Source organism: Mastomys coucha, unplaced genomic scaffold (assembly GCF_008632895.1).
Source record: "Mastomys coucha isolate ucsf_1 unplaced genomic scaffold, UCSF_Mcou_1 pScaffold4, whole genome shotgun sequence".
In the NCBI taxonomy this organism is placed as follows: Eukaryota; Metazoa; Chordata; class Mammalia; order Rodentia; family Muridae; genus Mastomys; species Mastomys coucha.
In genome coordinates, this window is record NW_022196910.1 from 48,914,333 (window position 1) to 48,935,001 (window position 20,669).

A 20,669-nucleotide genomic window follows, 5' to 3' on the forward strand; every position below is an offset into this window, starting at 1 on the left:
GCCCTATGACACTTTAAGGTTGAGCATATGTCTGATTGTTCCTCACAGTCCCTGGAGGAGGGAAGATCAGGAGCCGATGATCAAAGACCACTCACCTGGCTAAATAGCTATCAGAATGTCGGTCAGTTGGGGAGTTCATGTCCTTGGATGAGGACTTGTCTTCAGTGACTGGCCCGCTGCTGGCTTCGCTGTCGGCTTTTTGGCTCAGCGTATCTGAAAATGTATCATCCCTGGAATAATAGGGAGAGACAGAGAGAGACAGAGAAAAAGAGAGAGAGAGAGAGGGAGAGAGAGAGAGAGAGAGAGAGAGAGAGAGAGAGAGAGAGAGAGAGACTTCAGCTTGATGGAAACAAAACCGAGGGATGACATTTATATAAGACTTTTATTTGTGTGGCTGTCCTTGATTTGTAGGTTTGTTAACTGTGTGAGTCTGTGTGGGGGCATGTGCAGATGCGTACAGATGCTATCCATGGAGGCCAGAAGACAGCATCCTACCCCTGGAGCTGAGGATAATGTGTTTGTGAGTCACCAAACCTGGGTGCTGGGAACCAAACTCAAGTTCTCTGTGAGAATAGCATGTGCTCTTGACCCCAGGTCTCTCTCCAGCACCCTAGAATAGGTTTTCATTCTAAACATAATGTAATTTTGTTACCAGAAAGTTAAAATTTCAGGCATACAAAAGAGTAAAATCATAATCATCTATAACACACTGTACCAGCCAGGTGTGGTAGCACACACCTTTAATCCCAACACTCGGGAGGCAGAGGGAGGTGGATCTCTGTGAGTTTGAGGCCAGCCTGGCCTACAGAGTGAGTTCCAGGACAGTTGAAGCTCACAGTGAAAGCCTGTTTGAAAACAAGAAAAAACTCACTAAACCAAGAGGCAAGTGTGATTAGGACATTTCTCCTTCTGTGTCTAGAACACCTGTGAATGTGTGTATGTATATGGAGTACTTAAAGTATGGATAATGGACCTCTGTTTAGTGGTTTACATCTGCATACCTTCATGTCTACATATATACGACATATTTCTTCAGTTGTCATATACACACTTTATTATTTCTAAAGCTATGTAAAAATACTTCTATTTACTTTACATGGTGTATTTCTCTCTTCCCTTGGAAAGCTACTTGAAGTTGGCCATGAATTGTGAAATAGAATACTCAGAAATCAGGAACTCTCCTGTGTTGGTTGTTTTGAAAGCTCTGACTTACACTTATGCCATCATTGTCTCAAATCCTTACATAGTTCTGAAACTTTTAGAGCTTTCTCATTGGGGAGACAGACATCAACAAATGCCTCGAGGTAGTTCCCTTCAACTGTATGTATTCTCCCTCATGGGAGCTAGTAATTGAAGCAGCTGGCCATTGAGAGAAGAACTGGCTGCTCTGAGAACCATCACGGCCATACATTCAAAAGTCATTTTCTGCAGAGGCTACTGTTCTGAGACACTGACAAAAGATATCTCCCATTAGCTCTTCTTTCTTCAGCTTTGGAAGTGAATACTTGCTGCTTCTGAACTGCCAGCAACCATCATACATAGTAGAATCCTGAACTTTTGTTTCCTTTTTAAAATGAGACAGGATCACATTTATCCCAGGCAGGCCTTGTATTTGCTGTGTAGCCAAGGATGGCCTTGAACTCCTAAGCCTGCAAAGCTGCTATCTCCCAAATGCTAGGATTATAGGAAGACACCACGACCCCTGGACTATGTAGTGCAAGCTGAAGATGGAGTCCATTGCTTTCTTTGTGAATGCTGGGCAAGCAACTAACCAGTTCAATCTTGATTTCTCTGTGTACATTTCCTAATGCATTGTCAATTGAATAGTAGACTTTCAAGGACAAGAGAAACCTTCCATGTAAAGTAAATACAATGATTTAATTATTTAGTATTAAAGTCACCAGGAAGGTTGAAAATTCTGCTCAGTGCACTTTGGTCTTGTTTTTTCTGGGGTCTATTGGGTTGCAGCTCAGCAACTGAACACATGCTTAGTAAATGCAAGACCCAGGGGTTGAATTCCTTGCCCCCCCCCTTCCTGCAGAAACCCCCATCCAACCCTCCAATAGCTGGAATTCTCAGGCAGCTGAGATATTGGACCCACTCACATATCTTGCACGACTATGTACTGATGAGGCACAAGCCCATCGATCCCGTTGTGTCTGCCTTCCCACCAGTCCTCAGAGGCTCGGTGATACAGCAGCAGGGATGCACCCTTCTTGAAGGACAGCTCTCTAGCTGACCGCCCGACATAGTCAAACTTGGCTATAGCTTCAATGGGCTCACACTCTACAGGAAAACAACAGAAAATGTAGAGGGACACACATGTCAGGAAGGCACGATGTGTTCTCTGGAAGCCAACACCAGGCTTTAGAAACAGGCTGAACAAGACAATGAGTGAGCCATCAAACAGGAGGCAATAAGAGGTGGTGGTGGTGGTGGTGGTGGGGAGATACTTCTAGTTGTCATTGGATTTCTAGGCAAAAGAAAAATTGAGCATTAGATCTTAATTTCCTCAGCCTCTTACTGGAGATACAATGACAGTAAAATAAAAAAATTTGACTTTGCAATATGACATACAAACCCTCTCCTTGGCTGTAATATCCACCACAGTTGTTTCAATCTTTTTTTTTTGACATTGATGGAGTGTGGTTGCAACATAGTAGTGGTATTTGTAGCAGGAAAAAAAAAGTCACATTCCAGCAAGCATGCTTATTAGCTTTAAAAAAATTCATAAAATCATCCTGATAGATGCCATTTGATACATTTATTCTGCTCGTGGGCTTTTTTGATTTTTTTCATATGGAATCTCAACATTATCTTTAAAATTCAAGAAACTTTGTCTCACTTCATAAACATTTAATTGTGAAACACTCATAGGTTAGATCACCCTGTACTTAGAGTAAAAGATTAGATTCAAAAACTATTTTCTGGGTAACAAGAGATAATTGATGGGAGAGACTGTGATTGAGTAACACAGCATCAGAACTTAAAAGACTGCAGACTATAATCTTGTTCATTCAGCATCTTAGGTGCTTTGTGATTTAACCTACTGCAGAAGTGCTCCCCATTCAAGGTTTTTCTCAGCCTCTCCTGTCAGCCCCTTACTCTTGTCCCTGCTGTCCAGTGGTAAGTGGACATCTAATGGAAAATGTGAGGAGTATGTACTTATAGGAACATCTGCACAGCAAACGATGCCTCATTTGCTTCTAGAAACATCTGCACAGTGAATGATATACCTCATTTGCTCCAACCTGGGTGTGTGAAAATATTCTAGAATATGCAGGCAAACGTGTTTGTTGGAGGAAAGCCTGCCCGTCTCTCAACAGTTCAGGAAATTGCTTTCTAGTTCTTTTGATAACCAATCTACTCATTTGAAAGAGTTCATTCTTCCCAGTGTTCACTGTAGCACCTGTTATACTTACAGATAATAATGAGGTGAGAGGTTTTTGGTAAAGAAAGCTAGGCTTCTTTCTCACTTGGTAAATTAGAAATTCTCTGAGATATGTAAAGTAGAAGCAAGAAAATGAACAAATAGTAGGAAACCTTTCTGTGAAGGGCTTGTATAAATTTCAGCAAATTGTCATGAGATAAAGAAAAAGGAGGCATCTGTTCTCTGGTAGGCAGTGTTTGAAGAAATACTATGTAACAATGCCCAGCCACGCCCCTAAGCAGTGTTTGAAGAAATACTATGTAACAATGCCCAGCCATGCCCCTAAGCAGTGTTTGAAGAAATACTACGTAACAATGCCCAGCCATGCCCCTCCTCAGCATTTGAGGAAATAATTATGTAACAATGCCTAGCTGTGTCACCAGAACCTGCATGGAAAAGGGTGCAAGACTTTTACTGGGTAAAATTTTTAGATCATATGTAATGCTTTGGTTGACTGTGAAATGTCCCCCCCATGGCTCATAATTTTAATGGATGGTCTGTAGCTGGGTGGTACTGTCTTAGGACATTACAGACCTTTTTGGATATGGGGCTTTCCTGGTAGTTTAGACCTGAGGAGGCAGCCTAGGGAGTTATAGGTTGCCAGGTTCCAGCCAAATTCTCTGTTCCCTGAAGAACAGGATGACCAGCCACCTGTCACTTGTGCTATCACAATGTCATCCTCACCATAACGGACTGCATGCAATGAACTATGAGTCAAAACAAACATCTCCTTCTTCAAGCCGCTGCTTTTAGCAATTCTGTCAGAGGCATGAGAAAAGCAAATAGCATACCACCCCAACACACATTTATCACAACAATGTGAGTGTAGTAGTGGATATTTATAGAAGAGAAGATAGAATTTTTGTTTAAAGAGAATGGCCCTTTGTTCTACTTTTCCAGAGAAAGAATCCATCCTGTTCGATCTGAAATGATGAGATACCAAGATCTGTATTCCAATTTCCCCCAGAGGGTAGAAACAAATTCGCTTGTGAAGACCTGCTAATTTATTAAAAGCAACTTCATGACATAGGATTTATGAACCCTTGCGTCAATACATCCTTATATTTATATTTTTAATTTAAAAATGAAAAGCTAGCATAGAGGGTGTGATATATAATCTATGCATAATTTGTGAAGGAGAAAGGAACAGAGGCTCTTTGCTGGTCAGTACCTGCCATGTTATCTTAAGGCTATTCAGAACTATATGTATATATACATATGTGTACATACATACACACACATACATATATATAGTATTCTAATAATTGTAGGATCATGACCTCTGTGACTGTTACACGTTTTTATCATTGCCTTTTCGCATAACAAACATCAGAGTTATCAGAGTCACTAGATCTACTGTAGGGCAGGTTATACAAAGATGAGCACATGCATCAGAAGACCATTTTAGGCGTAATGCTAGTATATCAACAAGTAATTTTCAGCAATTCCATTATTTTGACCTCTTTGTACTCTTCTGGGAGCCATTTCACAGTCAAGTGTCAATCAATAAGCTATTTACAGACATCTTGGTCTGAGCAGTGCATTGCAAATCAATCTCAGGGCACAGGGCACCATGTCTCTTTCATACTGAGAGTCTTATGGTCCTTTGGGGTCCTGCAGAGACTTTTTAGAATGTTGCTACTGCTGACATCAATACCAATCAGAGCAAGGGTGTAACATGATTACTTAGGGCTCCTGCATGGCTCTGCTAACTGTGCAAGGGGACATGGCCTCAGCAGAGTGGCTGCCTGGTGCTAGCAAGTCCTAAGCTCACAGTCTTGTATGTTAGTAGGATGTAATAATGTTGTGGGCACTTGATCATCCCTAACACTCTTCCTTCTAGATTTGTCATCTACTGCCCTTGCAGAGGTTAGTTTTGTTCTGTGACAGCCTGCCCTGAAAACAAGATTTGGTCTCTGTAGTGATACCATGATAGAGCAAAGAAAGTATAACATCTGACAGTCAAAACGGCAACCAACATTCCAGGGGATTTGGCTACAGAACTTTGAAGGCTGGCTGTGGTAAGAGCATGTCCTTAGAGGGCAACACTTTTCTTTCCAGCAAAAAGTGGTGGCCATGACCAAACCAAAATGAGATCTACAGTGTTGAGTGCTCAACCAAGATTCTCCCTTGTAGTCAAAAGGTAGACGACACTTGACAGACGGCATAATATTGGAACGGGTATGTGGGAAGAGAGAGAAGATGGTTGAGTTTTACCTAACCTGGAGAAAGCAAAGGAATACTCAGAAGTCAGCAGGGGAGGAAAAAAAAAAAGGAATGAGTCAGGGAGAGAAACATTCCCAGGACAAGAAAAGGATGGTGTCAGAGGAGCTCGAGATGAGGATCTGCTTGGCCTGAGCAACCTGAGCATCCTGCGCTCTTCCTAAAAAACTACACTCTTAGTGATATGTTGGAATGACAGCTCACATCTGGACACTATACCAGGCCAAAGCAGTTCCAAGTGGCAGAGGTTTACTGGAGACAAAGAGGGGAAAGAGAGAAAGACAAGGGAAAAAAGGGGTGAAAGTGGGGAAGGATCTCTTTTATTTAGGCTATGATGTAACCTGTTTGCAGGTGAGTGTGGGAAGTAGACTCTGGGAAGGTATGTGGTTGCCCTGGCAACAGGTGTTACCTATGTGTGACATTCCTGAGTTTAGAGCTGATCTGCCAAACTGGTTCTTGATGCCAACACTTAGTGTTCAAGGAACTTTAGTATGGTGTCCTTGGACCCCCGCTGTCTTCTGTATCTTTTCACAGGCTGTTTGCATCTCTCTCACCGGATAGCTCTGCCCCACCATCCTAAGGAAATATCTGTCCTAAGACTTTGGTACACATCATCTCTGAGAACACCTAGTGTGCTGTTGTTGTTAGGCTGGTCTCAGAGTCTGCACCCGAAATGCCCAATGCCAGGCTATGTGGAAACCTTTAAACTGAAGCCTACACACTGTCCTACAGGCTGCTGTGCCCCAGGGAGAAATAAATGAGAAGACTCCTTGCAAGAGTCCCCCTTCATGAAGCTAGAGTTCCCAGACACACATCTAAAATTTATATGCATGCTGGAGGAAGAGACCCAGTGTGTGAGAGATTTGGAGTATGTGTTAGAGTTATCAGACACATAGCACAAAAGGTCAGATATTTGAGTAAAGATCAAAGAACTTATAAAAAAAAAAGACCAAGCAGCAGATATGTTAAGTATGCCAGGTAAAAATTTCAGTGGATCAAAGGAGAATTTGCACTCAGCTAGGGAGGTTCTAAGAGAACTTTACAGTGTATATTAAGGAAAAGGAGCTGGGCATGGTGGGGCATGGCAATAATCCCAGCACGCTGGGCAGAGTGCAGTGAGATGAGCTTATAGTCAGCTCCTACTATACTACAAGACTCTGTCTTAAGAAAACCCAAAGGCTGGCGGTAGAGCCCTTTTCTCACGTGCAGAAGGTCATGGGCTTGATTCTCGTCAGCACAGGAGAAGTGCTGACAACTGGTGCTAAGCACTGAACTTTGAAAGTTAGAAAAAGCCAGGCTCACTAACCCATCAGCTCCAGTTTTCCTGTCCTGGCATTCCCCTACACTGGGGCATGGAACCTTAATGAGACCAAGGGCCTCACCTCCCATTGATGCCTGACAAGGCCATCCTCTGCTACAGATGTGGCTGGAGCCATGGGTCTCTCATGTGTACTCTTTAGTTGGTTGTTTAGACCTTGGGAGCTCTGAGGGTACTGGTTGGTTCATATTATTGTTCCTCCTATGGGGCTGCAAACCTCTTCAGCTCCTTGGGTCATTTCTCTAGCTCCTCCATTGGGGACCTTGTGCTCGGTCCAATGGATAGCTGTGAGCATCCACTTCTGTATTTGTCAGGCACTGTCAGAGTCTCTCAGGAGAAAGCTATATCAGGCTCCTGTCAGCCAGCACTTGTTGGCATCCACAATAGTGTCTGGGTTTGGTAACTCTATATGGGATGGATCCCTAGGTGGGACACTCACTGGATGGCCTTCCCTTCAGTTTCTGCCCCAAACTTTGTCTCTATATCTCCTCCCATGGGTATTTTGATCCCTCTTCTAGGAAGGAACAAAGTAGCCACACTGTGGTCTTCCTTCTTCTTGAGCTTCATGTGGCCTGTGAGTTGTATCTTGGGTATTCTAAACTTCTGGGCTAATATCCACTTATCAGTGAGTGCATGCCATGTGTGTTCTTTTGTGATTGGGTTACCTCACTTGAAGATGATATTTATGAGCAGGGAGAGGGGGGATGGGATAGGGGAGTTTTTGGAGGGGATAAAATTTACAATGTAAATAAAGAAAACATCTAATAAAAAATAAAATAAAATGCATATTTAAAGTAAAAAAAAAGAAGGGGGAATAAAATAATCATAAGAAGCAGATGGAGGAAGGGAACTTTGATGGTGGGGTTAGGGAGGGGAATGGTGGGTGTTCAGGATCAGGTGAGGGGAAGGACAGGGGAGATGGCTAAATGGTCATGAAAATGAATGGAAATCTGCAACTGAAGTGGGTGAGAAGGTAATGAGGAGGAGACAGAGACCTGGCATAAGAAATGCACTCAAGAATCAATGAGGGTGACCTTAGCTGCGACTCACTACACTGGGGATATGGAACCTGAAGAGGCCACCTCCTATAGCCAGAAAGGAATCCAAGCACAGTAAGAGATAACCAACTCACTAACAAGACTTTCAATCTCCAATTTACCCTGTCTACAAGATATGCAGACACGGGGAACGAAACAGAGATTGGGGGAATGGCCAACCAATAACTGGCCTAACTTGAGACCCATCCCATGGATAAGCACCAATCCCTAACTCTATTAATGATACTATGTTATGTTTGGAGACAGGAGCAAGTTGTCCTTTGAGAGAGTTCCACCCTGCAGATGACTTGGACAGATACAGACATGCCAGTCTTATAGTGGATAGAGCTTTTAGACTCTCATGGAAGAATAGGAGAAAGGATTGTGGACCCTGAAGGACATGGGAAGTCAACAGAAAGACCAACAACCTCAACTAACCTGCACCCTTGGGGCTCTAAGAGACTGATCCACCAACCAAATAACAGACACAGGCTGGACCTAGGCTGCCCCACTCATATGAAGCAGATGTGCAGCTTGGTCTTCATGTGGGTCCTGAACAGCTGGAAAGAGTTATTCCAAAAGCTGTTGCCTGTATGTAGGATATGTCCTAGCTGGCTTCTTTGCCTGGCCTCACTTGGAGAAGAAGCACCAACTGCTCAGAGCCTTGAAGCGTCAGGGTAGGGGGTGACCCCAAAGGGGTCCCCACTCACTCCGACTATAAAGGGAGGGGGAATGGGAGAAGGATTGTGTATGGGTGATCAGGAGAGAGGCAGGGACCTGGATGTAAAGTGGATAAGTAACAAATAAAAAGACGAATATGTTCAAAAAAAAAAAAAAAAAAAAAAAAAAAAAAAAAAAAAAAAAAAAAAAAAAGAAAGAAAGAAAGAAAAAGAAAAAGAAAAAGCCAGGCAGTGGTGGTGCATGCCTTTAATCCCAGACTGGGGAGGCAGAGACAGATGGATCTCTGAGTTTCAGACCAGCCTGGTCTATGGAGTGAGTTCTAGGACAGCCAGGGATATACAGAGAAACCCTGTCTCAAAAAGAAAAGAAAAAGAAATGGTCTCTTAAGAGAAAGTATCAAAGTGAATTTGGAGATACTAAACAACTGGAGATACATATATATATATCTTATATTTTATAAGATATATATAAATCTTATATGTATATCTTATCTTATATCTTATGTTTTATAAGATATATATAAATCTTTATATATCTTATATATTTATAGCTGAGCTATAAATAGTTTAGAGCAGCAGTTCTCGCCATACCAACATGTGTGAAACAGGAATAACTGTACCTCTTCTCTTAGCAGGGTTTAAAGATTAAAGAAATTAAGTAATTGAAAAACAGAGTCTGAAATGTAAGAGAATCAAAAAGGACCAAAACAGACACAAAGGGTAAAGTACAAGGTTGCCTCATAGAAGACAGCAGGATAGGCCAGAGGCAAAGACAAGGGAGGAGACTTTCCACACAGAAGGCAGGTGCCTGTCTCCTAACTCTGAAAAGACAGTGGATGCTGGGACAGGCATGAGCTGTATCCACAAGGAAGAAAGTAAGTGACCCCTCCCTCACACCATAACCTTCATGAGAATAAGAAATAAGAAAACCCAAACGCTGAAGGATTAAAAAGGGGGACATAGAACCACAGTGCACGTGGCAAATGGCTAGTGTCATGATCACCAAGGACATGAAAATCCAAACCGCAGTGAGATCCCACCCTATGAGATCCCACCCTATGCTGTTAGGATGGTTCTCTGATGGACAATAAATGTCAGGGTCTGGAGAAATGGGACCTATGTGCATATCATCATGTCGGTGATACGCACAACGGTGTGGGTGCTGTGGGAAACAGAAAGGGGAGGTGTCCTAAAAATTAAAATAGATGATGTGGTCTAGACTTCAGATGCTGATCCAAATGAACTGAACTTGGAGTCACAAGCAGAGATGCGCCTAGGGATGGTCCCTGCAGCACCAGTTGCAAGGCAAGATGTGGAAGCAGGTCCCAGAGGAAGTCAGATAGGCCCAGAAAGTGGGACTACAAATGCAAGGGAATGTTGTCTGCACTTTTTAAAAGGAGGAAGTGCTCCAACAAGGACAAATGGGTGGGTGTGACGTAAGCAATAGATTACATGGCTCTGCTTACGTCAAGAGCCTAAAATAGTCAACTTCATAGAGTTAGAGGGATGGAGGTTGCCAAGGACCAAGGTCGCCAAGGCTTGGGGAGTTACCAGTCTGTAGGAATATGGTTTCAGTCAGGCAAGGTGGACATGCTCTAGATATGCACCTGGTGTGCAGAGCCAGACCTGTGCTCATAACAACATATAAGGTAGCTTAAAATGGGCGAGAGACGCTGTTAAGTGTTGAGAGGTAGGGGAAGGAAGACACAGGAGGACGACCTTCCTTCTCTCAGTGTTTAGCAGGGTTTCCTTAAAGTTGACCAAGAGAGAGAGAAAAAAAACATGGCAGAAAGATGGATAAACTCGCCTGCTTTAAAATGAGCACAGGAAAAGATGAGCCTTGGAGCAGAGAGGACGTTTTTAAAGCATATATGTATATATACCCAGTTCTTAGATATAACACAAGAAAAGATGAACAGCAAGCCGAAACATACCAAATCAAATAAAAGAAGCCTGGGAACTCTATTGTTAAGAAAAAAACAAAAGCAACATACAGTAGTACTAGCCCAGGACTTACCATCTTCACTGGTGTGGGGCTCTGTGCCGGCGTCTTGGTCCACCTCCTCCAATGTACCATGCTCACTGTATGGGCTATCACTGTTGGGCAGAAACAGAAATGTAGAAAACAAAGGGTGTTGTTTTCTTTCTTTCTTTCTTTCTTTTTTAAAAGATTTATTTATTTATTACATGTTAACTACATTGTAGCTGTCTTCAGACACTCCAGAAGAGGGCATCGGGTCTCATTACGGGTGGTTGTGAACCACCATGTGGTTGCTGGGATTTGAACTCAGGACCTTCAGAAGAGCAGTTGGTGCTCTTAACCGCTGAGCCATCTCTCCAGCCCTGGGTGTTGTTTTCTAAGGGAGTAATTCCCATAGAAGGAGACCCACAAGACGTCTATTGCAAAAACAATCCTGGGTATCTGACCACAGAATGCCTGCACCCACCTCCACTAACTATCTGGCTCTATGGCTGTGTGTATGGACACGTATGTGTATGATGGTTACTCTAACAGCATCAATTTTGGGGTGCTCTAGAATAACCTAGGAGACCAGCCTCTGGCATGCCTGAGAGGTATTAGGTTAGTTCAAGTGGGAAGATCCATCCTGATGGTGGAGTCCTGGACCACACAAAAGGAGAAAGCTAGCTGAGTACAAGCATCCATCTCCCTATACTTCCTGATTGGTGATGTCTGACCAGCTGCCTCAGGTCATGCTTCTGCCATGACAGACTGTAGCCTGGAACTATGAGGAGGCAGGGGAAACTACATCTAGCTACATGTTGCTTTTGTTGGGATGTTTTACCTCAGCAACAGGAAAAGTAAAAAATTTTTGGCGTGTGTGTATATATGATGCCCATATGTATGCATATATACATGTGTGTATGTATGTGTCTGCACATGTGTGTATGCATGCATTTATCTTTGACAATCTTTTTTTATTAGATATTTTCTTTATTTACATGTCATATGATTTCTCCTTTCCCAGTTTCCCCTCCAAAAAACAAACAAACAAAAACAACAAGAACAAACCCCTGTTGCCTCCCCCCTCCTCACGCTTGCCACCCCACCCTATCTTTGACAATCTTATTTTAACAAGTTTACTTACAGGAAAAATATTACTAATACTTCTTATTCAAATAAATGCAAATTAGTTGACTTCAGGTAGAGAATATTTAATTATTGTTCTACAAACAGAAATCTTTGCGAATTCAATTCACCATTTTTATGGACATATGAGTTGAGAATTCTCTGACATCTGTGAGGTGACTGCAGCATCTTTTCTATCCTCTCCTGATATGTATCCATTTCATTTCTATATGAGAATCATGTTTTTATTATCCTATTTTTTACAACTTTAACATTACCCACCACTGTCTGCCTTCAGGTGTTTGCTAATAGACGGTTTTGACCACAAATACCAACCTGATATTACTTGAAAAACCCATTTATAGAGCCAGTGGGACAAGGGTAACTGCTATATTACTGACTCTGTGTTTAAAAAAAGTGATGCTGGGCTAGGGAGATCGATCGGTGTACAAGCATGAGGACCAGAGTGTGAATCCTTAGCACCCAGCTAACAAGCCAGATCATGGCTCTGTGTTCCTGTATCCCAGTAACAGGAAGATAGATGGGGCCTGCTGCCTGCTAGTCTAGTCCCAGGGTCAGTGACACAGACACACACACACACACACACACACACAAGCACACACATGCATACAGACACACATACACACATCAGACACATACACACACACATGTTCTCATAGAAAGACTATAAACAGAACATTCTTCAGTCCGTGCTACTGGCCACAAGGCTATTATCACACAGGCTTTTTTGGAAAAGCAGCAACACCACAATGCTCTGGAATCGAATCCACACACTCATTACACATCTACATACTTTGTCTTTGTTGTTTGTTTTCAAGACAGGGTTTCTCTGTGTATCCCTGGCTGTACTAGAACTCACTCTGTAGACCAGGCTGTCCATGAACCTAGAGACTGGCCTACCCTTGCCTCCCAAGTGTTGTCATTAAAGGCATGTGCTACCACTGCCTACTTTGTCTTTGATACAACAAAGAAGACTGCCCTATATTTGGGAGTGTTGAGCGTAGCTCTAACACTGGCCTCAAAGTAAAAATGACTGTGAAATGATGTTATTGAAAGTAAATATGTCTGTGAAATGAAGTTATGTATCTTGGCATGATTGAGCTTATTCACTTACTCTCCCAGAGGAAGAGTTTACTTGGTACCTGTCATATACACACTCAAGTCAATACTGCTGAATTGAATTTCATGTGTAACACTGCCGCTGCAGCCCAGAACTGCAAGAGAGCACACTTGGCTCCTAATTCTGAAAGCAGTACATGTGAGAATAGCAACACCTAGTTTTCTTAACGACCACACAAAAAAATCTCTTAGATACTTGCTTCATATCTATTCAGCCTGTGGATAGTCTCAGTGATTTCCCGAGAAGGGTGCAGACTAAATGTCCTTCAGACCCTGCCCTGCAAGACCGAGACTAGGAAGGCTCATGTGCTCTGGATTCATATGTATCTGGTGTTATGGTTTCACTAGGTTTCCAAAAATTCACGTTAGAGTTTGGATTCCCAAATCCCTGTGTGGATGATGCTTGCAGGTGGCACCTAGTGAGGGAATAAGAGACCACAGGAGGCCACAGGAGGATCACAGAGATGTGAGTGTGCACACCCGTGTCTTGTTCTTGCCATCTGATCCCTGACCATGTTGGGGAGTAGGAAGGTTCTCACTGGAGGCCTTCATAGAAACCCTTCTAGCCTCTGGAACTGTAGGAGTTCTCTTCTTTCTAAATTACCCAGTCAGTGGTATTCTGTCAGAGCAACAGAAAGTAGACTCAGGTTCCTGGGCTGCTCCCAGTTACTAATAAATAATATTAATATTAGGCTAACCTTTGGGTGTACCTCTTGACCCTGCTAAAGTTATTAATGATTAATAAATCACTGATTTGTAAGTGCCCTGACTAGCTGACACAATAGACGGCCTCAAGGATTTGAGACTTCTTTTGTTATTCATGATTTATAGAAAGATGGCTGAAGCACACATCAAATACCAAATAACGAGCACAGACATTTTAAGATTTCCGCCCTTTAGGATTACTCAATTGCCTCTCACTTGTGTTACTTGGTTGGGAAGTGATACTATCTTAAAAATTTTTAGTCTCAATACATATTAATATAAAGTTGTTCATAATGACCAGGATTATTTCATATTTACTTGTAAGAGGGAAAAATGACAAAAAAAGAATCAAAAATTTATTTGATTGACATAGCTCTTATGAAAAGAGAATGTTAAGAAACTTGTCTAATAATAATCAGATAATAAAGCTATCTGATCAGGCTGGGAATACACAGATCAGTGGCAGACTATTTGCTAAATGCATAAGGCATTTGATCTCTAGCATTGGATAAACCAAAACCCAGACTCAAATAAAACTCAAAAATGGAAATAAAGTTCACTAATTTGCTTAGTCATCTTTTCTTGATTTAGAATAGTGGTAAAATATTAATCTTTCTGTCTCTCTTTCTCTGTCTGTCTGTCTGTCTGTCTGTCTGTCTGTCTCTCTTGATCTCTCTCTGGCAGCAAAACCCTTATTCTCTGTCTCTCTCTTTCTCTCTCTGCCTCTTTCTCTTTCTCTGTTTTTGTCTCTGTCTCTCTCTGAGACAGATCTCTCCAGGTAGCCCTGGTACTCACCACATGGACCCGCTGGCCAGTGTATGATGCACACCCTGATATAAACAGACCCTTAAAAGGCAAAACTCTTATTGTTTACGGAGGCCCAGAGGGGTCAGAGTTATCCAGAAAAGATGACGTGAACAATGTGCCTTCATAATAAAGCCACAAATGCCACTGTTCTAAACTTATCTCAAATGCTTGTGTTACTTTTTCTTCTTTTGTCTGTTTTTCCTTTTTAAAAATTAAAAGCATTAGTAGTTTATGGGCAGTTAATTTTATTTATTTATTTGTGTGTGTATGCTGGTTTGTGTGTGTGTGTGTGTGTGTGTGTGTGTGTGTGTGTGTATGCTGGTGTACTGGCTCATGCCTAGGTATGTAGAAGCTAGAGTCTGAGACCAATGTCTTACTGGATTTTTCCTCCCTTATTTCTTGAAGCAATCTCTCTCTAACTGAACCTGGTGGTCACTGCAGAGGCTGGATGTCCAGTGAGCTGGTGGTACCCTCTTTTCTTTTTTCGAGACAGGGTTTCTCTATGTAGCTTTGGCTGTCCTGGAACTCACTCTGTAGACCAGGCTGGCCTCGAACTCAGAAATCCGCCTGCCTCTGCCTCCCAAGTACTGGGATTAAAGGCGTGTGCCACCACAGCCTGTCTGGAGGTACCCTCTTGACTTGGAACTGGGGTTACAGGCACACACTGTTTTAGGCACACACTGTTGTACCTAACATTTTCTGGGTGCTGGGATCTGAATTCAGGTTCTCATAGTCCAGCAGAAGGCACTTTAAACTCCTGGGCCTGGGTAATTTACTTTTGTAATTCAGTCAGGAACTATGTATTCCTGAGAGGGAGGGCTCTGTTCTCAGACTCACCAGTAGTCACCTCCGGCCATACATTTTTCATACACGGGGCCATCCAGTTCTTTAGCATCTGGGAAAATAGTCTCGTGATGGATGATGATGGTCTTCACAATTTCGTTCACATGTGCCTGGCAAGACACTTGGTCCTGTATTTCTGGAACCGGCATCAGTGTTGGGCCGAAGCAAATGGCCAGATTGTAAGGGTCCATCATGTTCTCGTCACTGTACTGGGAGAGGCTGCAAAAGGGAGGGAGAAGAGCTCATAACAGCCAGTTTGGGGAAACAAAGCGCTTAACTAGATCCTAATATTCTGATCTTTTTTCTCCCCGAGACTCAGTTTCTCTGTGTAGCCCTGGCTGTCTTAGAACTGGCTCTGTAGACCAGGCTGGCCTCCAATTCAAAGAGACCCACCTGCCTCCCCAGTGCTGGGTTTCAAGGTGAGTGCCACCACCACCTGGCTATATTTTGAATTTATTTTACTAAAAAAAAAAAGTATGTATGTGTGTATGTGTGTCCACATGAGGGTACAGGTGCCCTGTGGAGGACAGAAGGGGTGTCAGGCCCAGTGGAACTGGGGTTACAGGTGGTTGTGAACCATCTGCAGTGGGTGTTGAGATCTGAACTCATCCTTCAGGAGACTAGTGCACATTCTTGACCACTAGCTGCCTCTCCGGTGCTCTCACCTCATATTTTGAAAATATTAAAACAATTTTATTTGTCTTTTATCATTAAAGAAAAAAATATAATACCCATCCCACTTAGAGCTGGGTCATCGGACCCCAAATAGAGTAGGAGGACTATGTTCCACTAGCTAGGAAATGAGGGGAACATGCATCCTCTTTGGGTGACTGAGAGGCATTTCCTAAAGTTGTGAGTTTAAAACAACATCAACCCTAATAGAAATGAGGACCAAGCAGATGAGTTCCACTTGTAAAGATTGAGGGGAGGCTCATAAGTGCATGAACCTGTGAATCTGTATAGTACGATTCCCATAAAGCCTTAGGGTAATATCTTTAAATTTGCTCTATCCAAAACTATCTTAGTTTTTATTCATCCCCCTCCCCCCTCAAAAACAATGAAAAAAGAAACTAGAATAAAAGCAAAAAACATCTTTTCTGTGTGCTTATCACTACTAGGTGACAACCCTTGGCACAAAAGACATTGAAAGCGTGAGACAAAAGAGGAACCTTTAATTCTCTTATTGCATTTAAGGTGGGAAAGCTGTGGGGACACTCCTGGCTGTCTGCTACTGATTTCTAAACTCGATATTGCAGATATTTATGAAGCCGTGTCACAGGAGACTCTAAGGGAGCCTGCTCTTTAATGCCTGGCCTCTAACACTCAGGGAAACTGCAATTCTGAGGCATTCTCTCTCAGTGTATAGAAAGTCAGCCACAAAAGGAAATGTAAACGGCAGGTGAGCAGACAAGTGGAAGGAAGAAGGATCCTCAGCTGTCTTTGTGAGATAGTGGCAGATGCAGAGCGGCCAGGACAAGACCCTTCAGCCCCAGTGGAGATAAGAGAGTCTGGAGAGTGGCAAATGCAAAGAGCGCTCGCCCCAGCTACCATATGTCCCTCCCTGCTGCCATTTCTCAAATATACAACACCCCCCCCCCACACACACACACAAAGAGCTTCACACAATGCCACCAGGCAACTGAGTGACAGATGACTTTGAAATGTAGGATAGGGGGAAAAGTGAGATTCAGAATAAAAATCATCCAAATTTCAAAATTCATACCTGGGCTCAGTGGGAAGGATCAGGTTTAATCCTTCTAGGTCTTTATTTTTTTCCTGGCTTGAAGAACATAAACTTGATTTTTAAAAAAATGATGATTTCTAAGTTTTGAAAGATTTTATAGTGGAAAAGAGCAGCTAATCTCTCTTTTCAGGATTCCTGTGTCCAGCATCTTTGGATGAGGCGGGCCCTCATCTCTCCCTGCTGGTTAGTGTGGGCATCTTTGGGCAGAACCACTAAAGGCAGCACCCGCTGCTTGACTCATGATGTGTTTGCCTTTCTCTCAGGCTTCAATGACACTTTTGGTTGGACACTGCTTTCCTAGGTCACTGTGGGCCCCTGGCTCACAGTGAGAACAGCCTTCAATGACACTTTTGGTTGACACTGCTTTCCTAGGTCACTGTGGGCCCCTGGCTCACAGTGAGAACAGCACTGCTGGGCTGTGGCATCCCACATCAGTTGGGGGAGGGGAAGCGTGCATTCTAAGGTAAAGATGGGGCTCCTCCTCCTTGGCTCCTACAACTGCCTGGGTGATCAGGCTCAGCCAAAGGTAGCGATGGGCAACATCTATTTAATGTAGACACAGTTCATGCCCTTTTAAGGTGGTACCTCTGTCCAAAATAGCTGAAATCATGAACTTCTAGCTATGAAACTGACAGGTGGCAAAGCAGAAGACTTTTGGGTAGGATATGGGGAGATGTGTCTTCCACTGAACCCAAGCATCAGTGAGCAACATCACTGGAAACAAAGTTGCCCTCTTTTTTGAAAGAAAGTTAAGTTTCTTTCAAAATGATGTAGTGATTTTAAAAATTCTTGTTGTCTCATAGTAGAGACTGTATCCTGTCTATTTTCTTCTTGACAAGGTCTCATTAGAGCAAATTTGTGAGAATTCTACTTTTGGATTTTTGTCTAAGTCATCTACAATTCCCCTCCATCCCTGACTACAACATTTTAAAAAAAAATGACAGATTTTTTTTTTTTCTAGGAGAAGGTGGTTTACATCATTTTGACAAAAACCACTTATGACATGTGCTCTGGATGGAAGCTGGAAAAATACATATTTCATTGCAAAGTGTTCTTTATACTAGTATTTTGGATACTTTACATTTATGGCCAGCCACAGTTTCTGTATCTGGAGTAGACTATTCATGCATCATAGAAAGACCTTGATCTCCGGAGGAAAAAAAATGTTCCCTTGGTCTATACTCAATCACTTTCCCATCAACTCTGCTGATGAATGGAACTTAATGCACATTTTAGAGGATCCAAGAACACGGAGAGAATACAGATGGGCATTTTGGCAGAATATGGAGGTGTACTTACTGATTGAGGAAAGCGAACAGGTACCTCATCACTATAAGGACCGACCTGGGCAAGGTCAGGAGGAGTTTGCGGATGTGGAGCGCCCTCTCATAGAGGTTATCTATTCCTGAAGACAAGAGATGATATGGTCAGAGTCCCCTTGGGTCACAGAGCAGTTCACCCCAGCATCAGCAGCATTTTGACCACAGCAGGAAGCAGTCACCTGTGTGTGCCACCTTCCCCAGAGGCAGTGGTATTTTCTCTGACCCATCCCTGTTCACTGTTGCCCCTGAGTTTACCTGCATACTGCCCCCTAACTCCCTTCTTCCCTCTTTCTCAACCCTGATGACCTCAAACTGAAAATCCTCTGGTCTTTGCTTCACAAGTGCTGGGGTAACAGTTATATACCACACTGGTTTATTTTATGTGATGTACATGGTCTTGGCCTTGAGTAATTTAGAGTCCTCATACATTTAGAAACCACTTCTCTCCTTTGTTTTGAGCACTAAATTTTGTCACTCATATGGTCCCAACACCTTCTTGCTCTATGTAAACTAAGCCAGATTTCTGGGATATATCTATATCTGTATCATCTATATCTATATATGTATAGATATATGTACCCGCTTAACACCAAAAGATAATGAGTTACACTTTTTTCCCCAGAAGAAATAATTGAGACCACAGCTTAGAAAATACATTAAATTTATATTCACTAGATGTTATTCCCCCATATTCTATCTATCTATCTATCCATCCATCCATCCATCCATCCATCCATCCATCCATCCATATATATCAGTATTTTGAGATAACTGAAGTGTTCCTGTGATCTTTGTAATATGATCTGTTGTCCTTAACTCCTCTAGAGATACTGCTGGATTCTACTCTGTCCAGAACTGCTCATGCAGGCCACAGGCTTCCCTCAAAGGTGCTTCCTACTGGTCAGTGGCAGCCTCATCCAGTCTCAAGGCTAATAACTGTCACTTCCAACATGGTGACCCCTATGCCCCACTTTCTCTCTGGTGTTTCCACTGCAGATTACTGGACTGGTAATTTCCCCAGTAAATTTTGCCATTTCTCACTTGGGTGATTACAATCCCATCCAGTTTTCCCTTTCAAATTAACTTGACTTGTGCTCACATGGGGGAGGTTTTCAAAATGGTCGTATTCCTTTATGCAGTTCTGGTTGGAAACTATGGCTCTCACTACTCAGACCAAGCTCGTTTTCCTGGGATTTTGAGGGCTGATGCAAGCTGCTTTCTACTTATTATCAAAGTGGGTGTTTTGTTTTGCCCTCCATTAGGCTGAAAAGGTATGAAAAATATACAAATATTTTTGCTCAGCCACAGAGGAGTTTGCAGAACAGCACATAATTTATCACCATTAAGTATGCTTCAGCTGGAAATGAAGTCAGCTCGTCTCCTGGAAAACTGCTAAGAATCCCCCCACCTGGGATGTTGAAGTTATCACCATGTGATTAACGTTCCTGTAACATTTTTATTCTTTTAGCCCAAATCAGTAACTAATAATATGAGTGTAGTTATTGTGATTTGGATATGGTACATCTAACCTTTTTATTTGTAATGTATTTTGAAATAGAAAAAAAAACCCCACCATGAATATAACATCTAGTGAATATAAATTTAATGGATTTTCTAAGCTGTGGTCTGGATTATTTCTTCTGGGAAAAAGAAGTGTAACATACTTATTATTTTTCAGTGTTAAGCAGGTACATAAATTCAGGTCATAAGAATGCAGTAATGAAACTGTCAGTATTGTCACCCATGCAGTCCCTGTAGGATCAGAACAGAAGCCAGGAGTAGGCAGTTTGCCTCCTACAACAACCTGGGATGGAACCTGGGAGCCATGCTGAGTGGAGAGGGAGAAGGAAATACTTAAAGTGAGATCTGAGGAGATCTGCAAGTCTCTGAGAACCTAAGTTACAATGTTTACTACAGCCACAAAGGCAATACACTATAAAGGTAAATTGGCTCCCTGGGTGGCAGTGACCTCTTCTCTGCAGGCTACTTGTAAAGGCACCTGTAGGTTCTGATAAAACCAAGAAAAACCAGGGTGAGATCCGCCATTCTCTCTCGGGTGACTTTCTAAGGCGGGACCAGCCAGAAGGCACAGGCCTCACAAGTGGCAGAACAGCCAGGACAGGATTCTCTCAACCTCCGTCCACACCTAGGAGGGACAACAGATCCACAGCCCTCTCTGCACCTTTCCTACAAGTGGAGATCCTGTCTTCAGAGTGTGCTCTGACCCCAGGACTCAGGACAGACAACTGATTCACAGCCATCTGGGCCCTGGTTTTACCAGAGGAGAGCTGATCTCCCAGGAGTGCTGAAACAGGCTTACAGACCCACAGGA

At 42.7% G+C, this 20,669-nt stretch overlaps 1 protein-coding gene and 1 long non-coding RNA gene across 4 annotated transcripts in view; one reads left to right on the plus strand and one right to left on the minus strand.

Moving 5' to 3' along the window:
- Srgap1 (SLIT-ROBO Rho GTPase activating protein 1) overlaps positions 1–20,669 on the minus strand; it is a 297,115-nt gene that overhangs the window by 12,744 nt on the left and 263,702 nt on the right. For all 3 annotated transcript variants that reach the window (XM_031348981.1, XM_031348982.1, XM_031348983.1), the window contains exons 16-20: positions 18,315–18,420; positions 15,266–15,490; positions 10,706–10,785; positions 2,106–2,286; positions 96–230 (exon numbers count right to left, since the gene is read on the minus strand). In XM_031348981.1, coding sequence (XP_031204841.1) covers positions 96–230; positions 2,106–2,286; positions 10,706–10,785; positions 15,266–15,490; positions 18,315–18,420 — 727 coding nt within the window. The remainder of the gene's footprint in view (positions 1–95; positions 231–2,105; positions 2,287–10,705; positions 10,786–15,265; positions 15,491–18,314; positions 18,421–20,669) is intronic.
- On the plus strand, positions 3,802–4,462 carry LOC116075714. The gene is made up of 2 exons (XR_004112693.1): positions 3,802–3,848; positions 4,331–4,462. It is a non-coding gene; the product is annotated as an uncharacterized LOC116075714 (long non-coding RNA).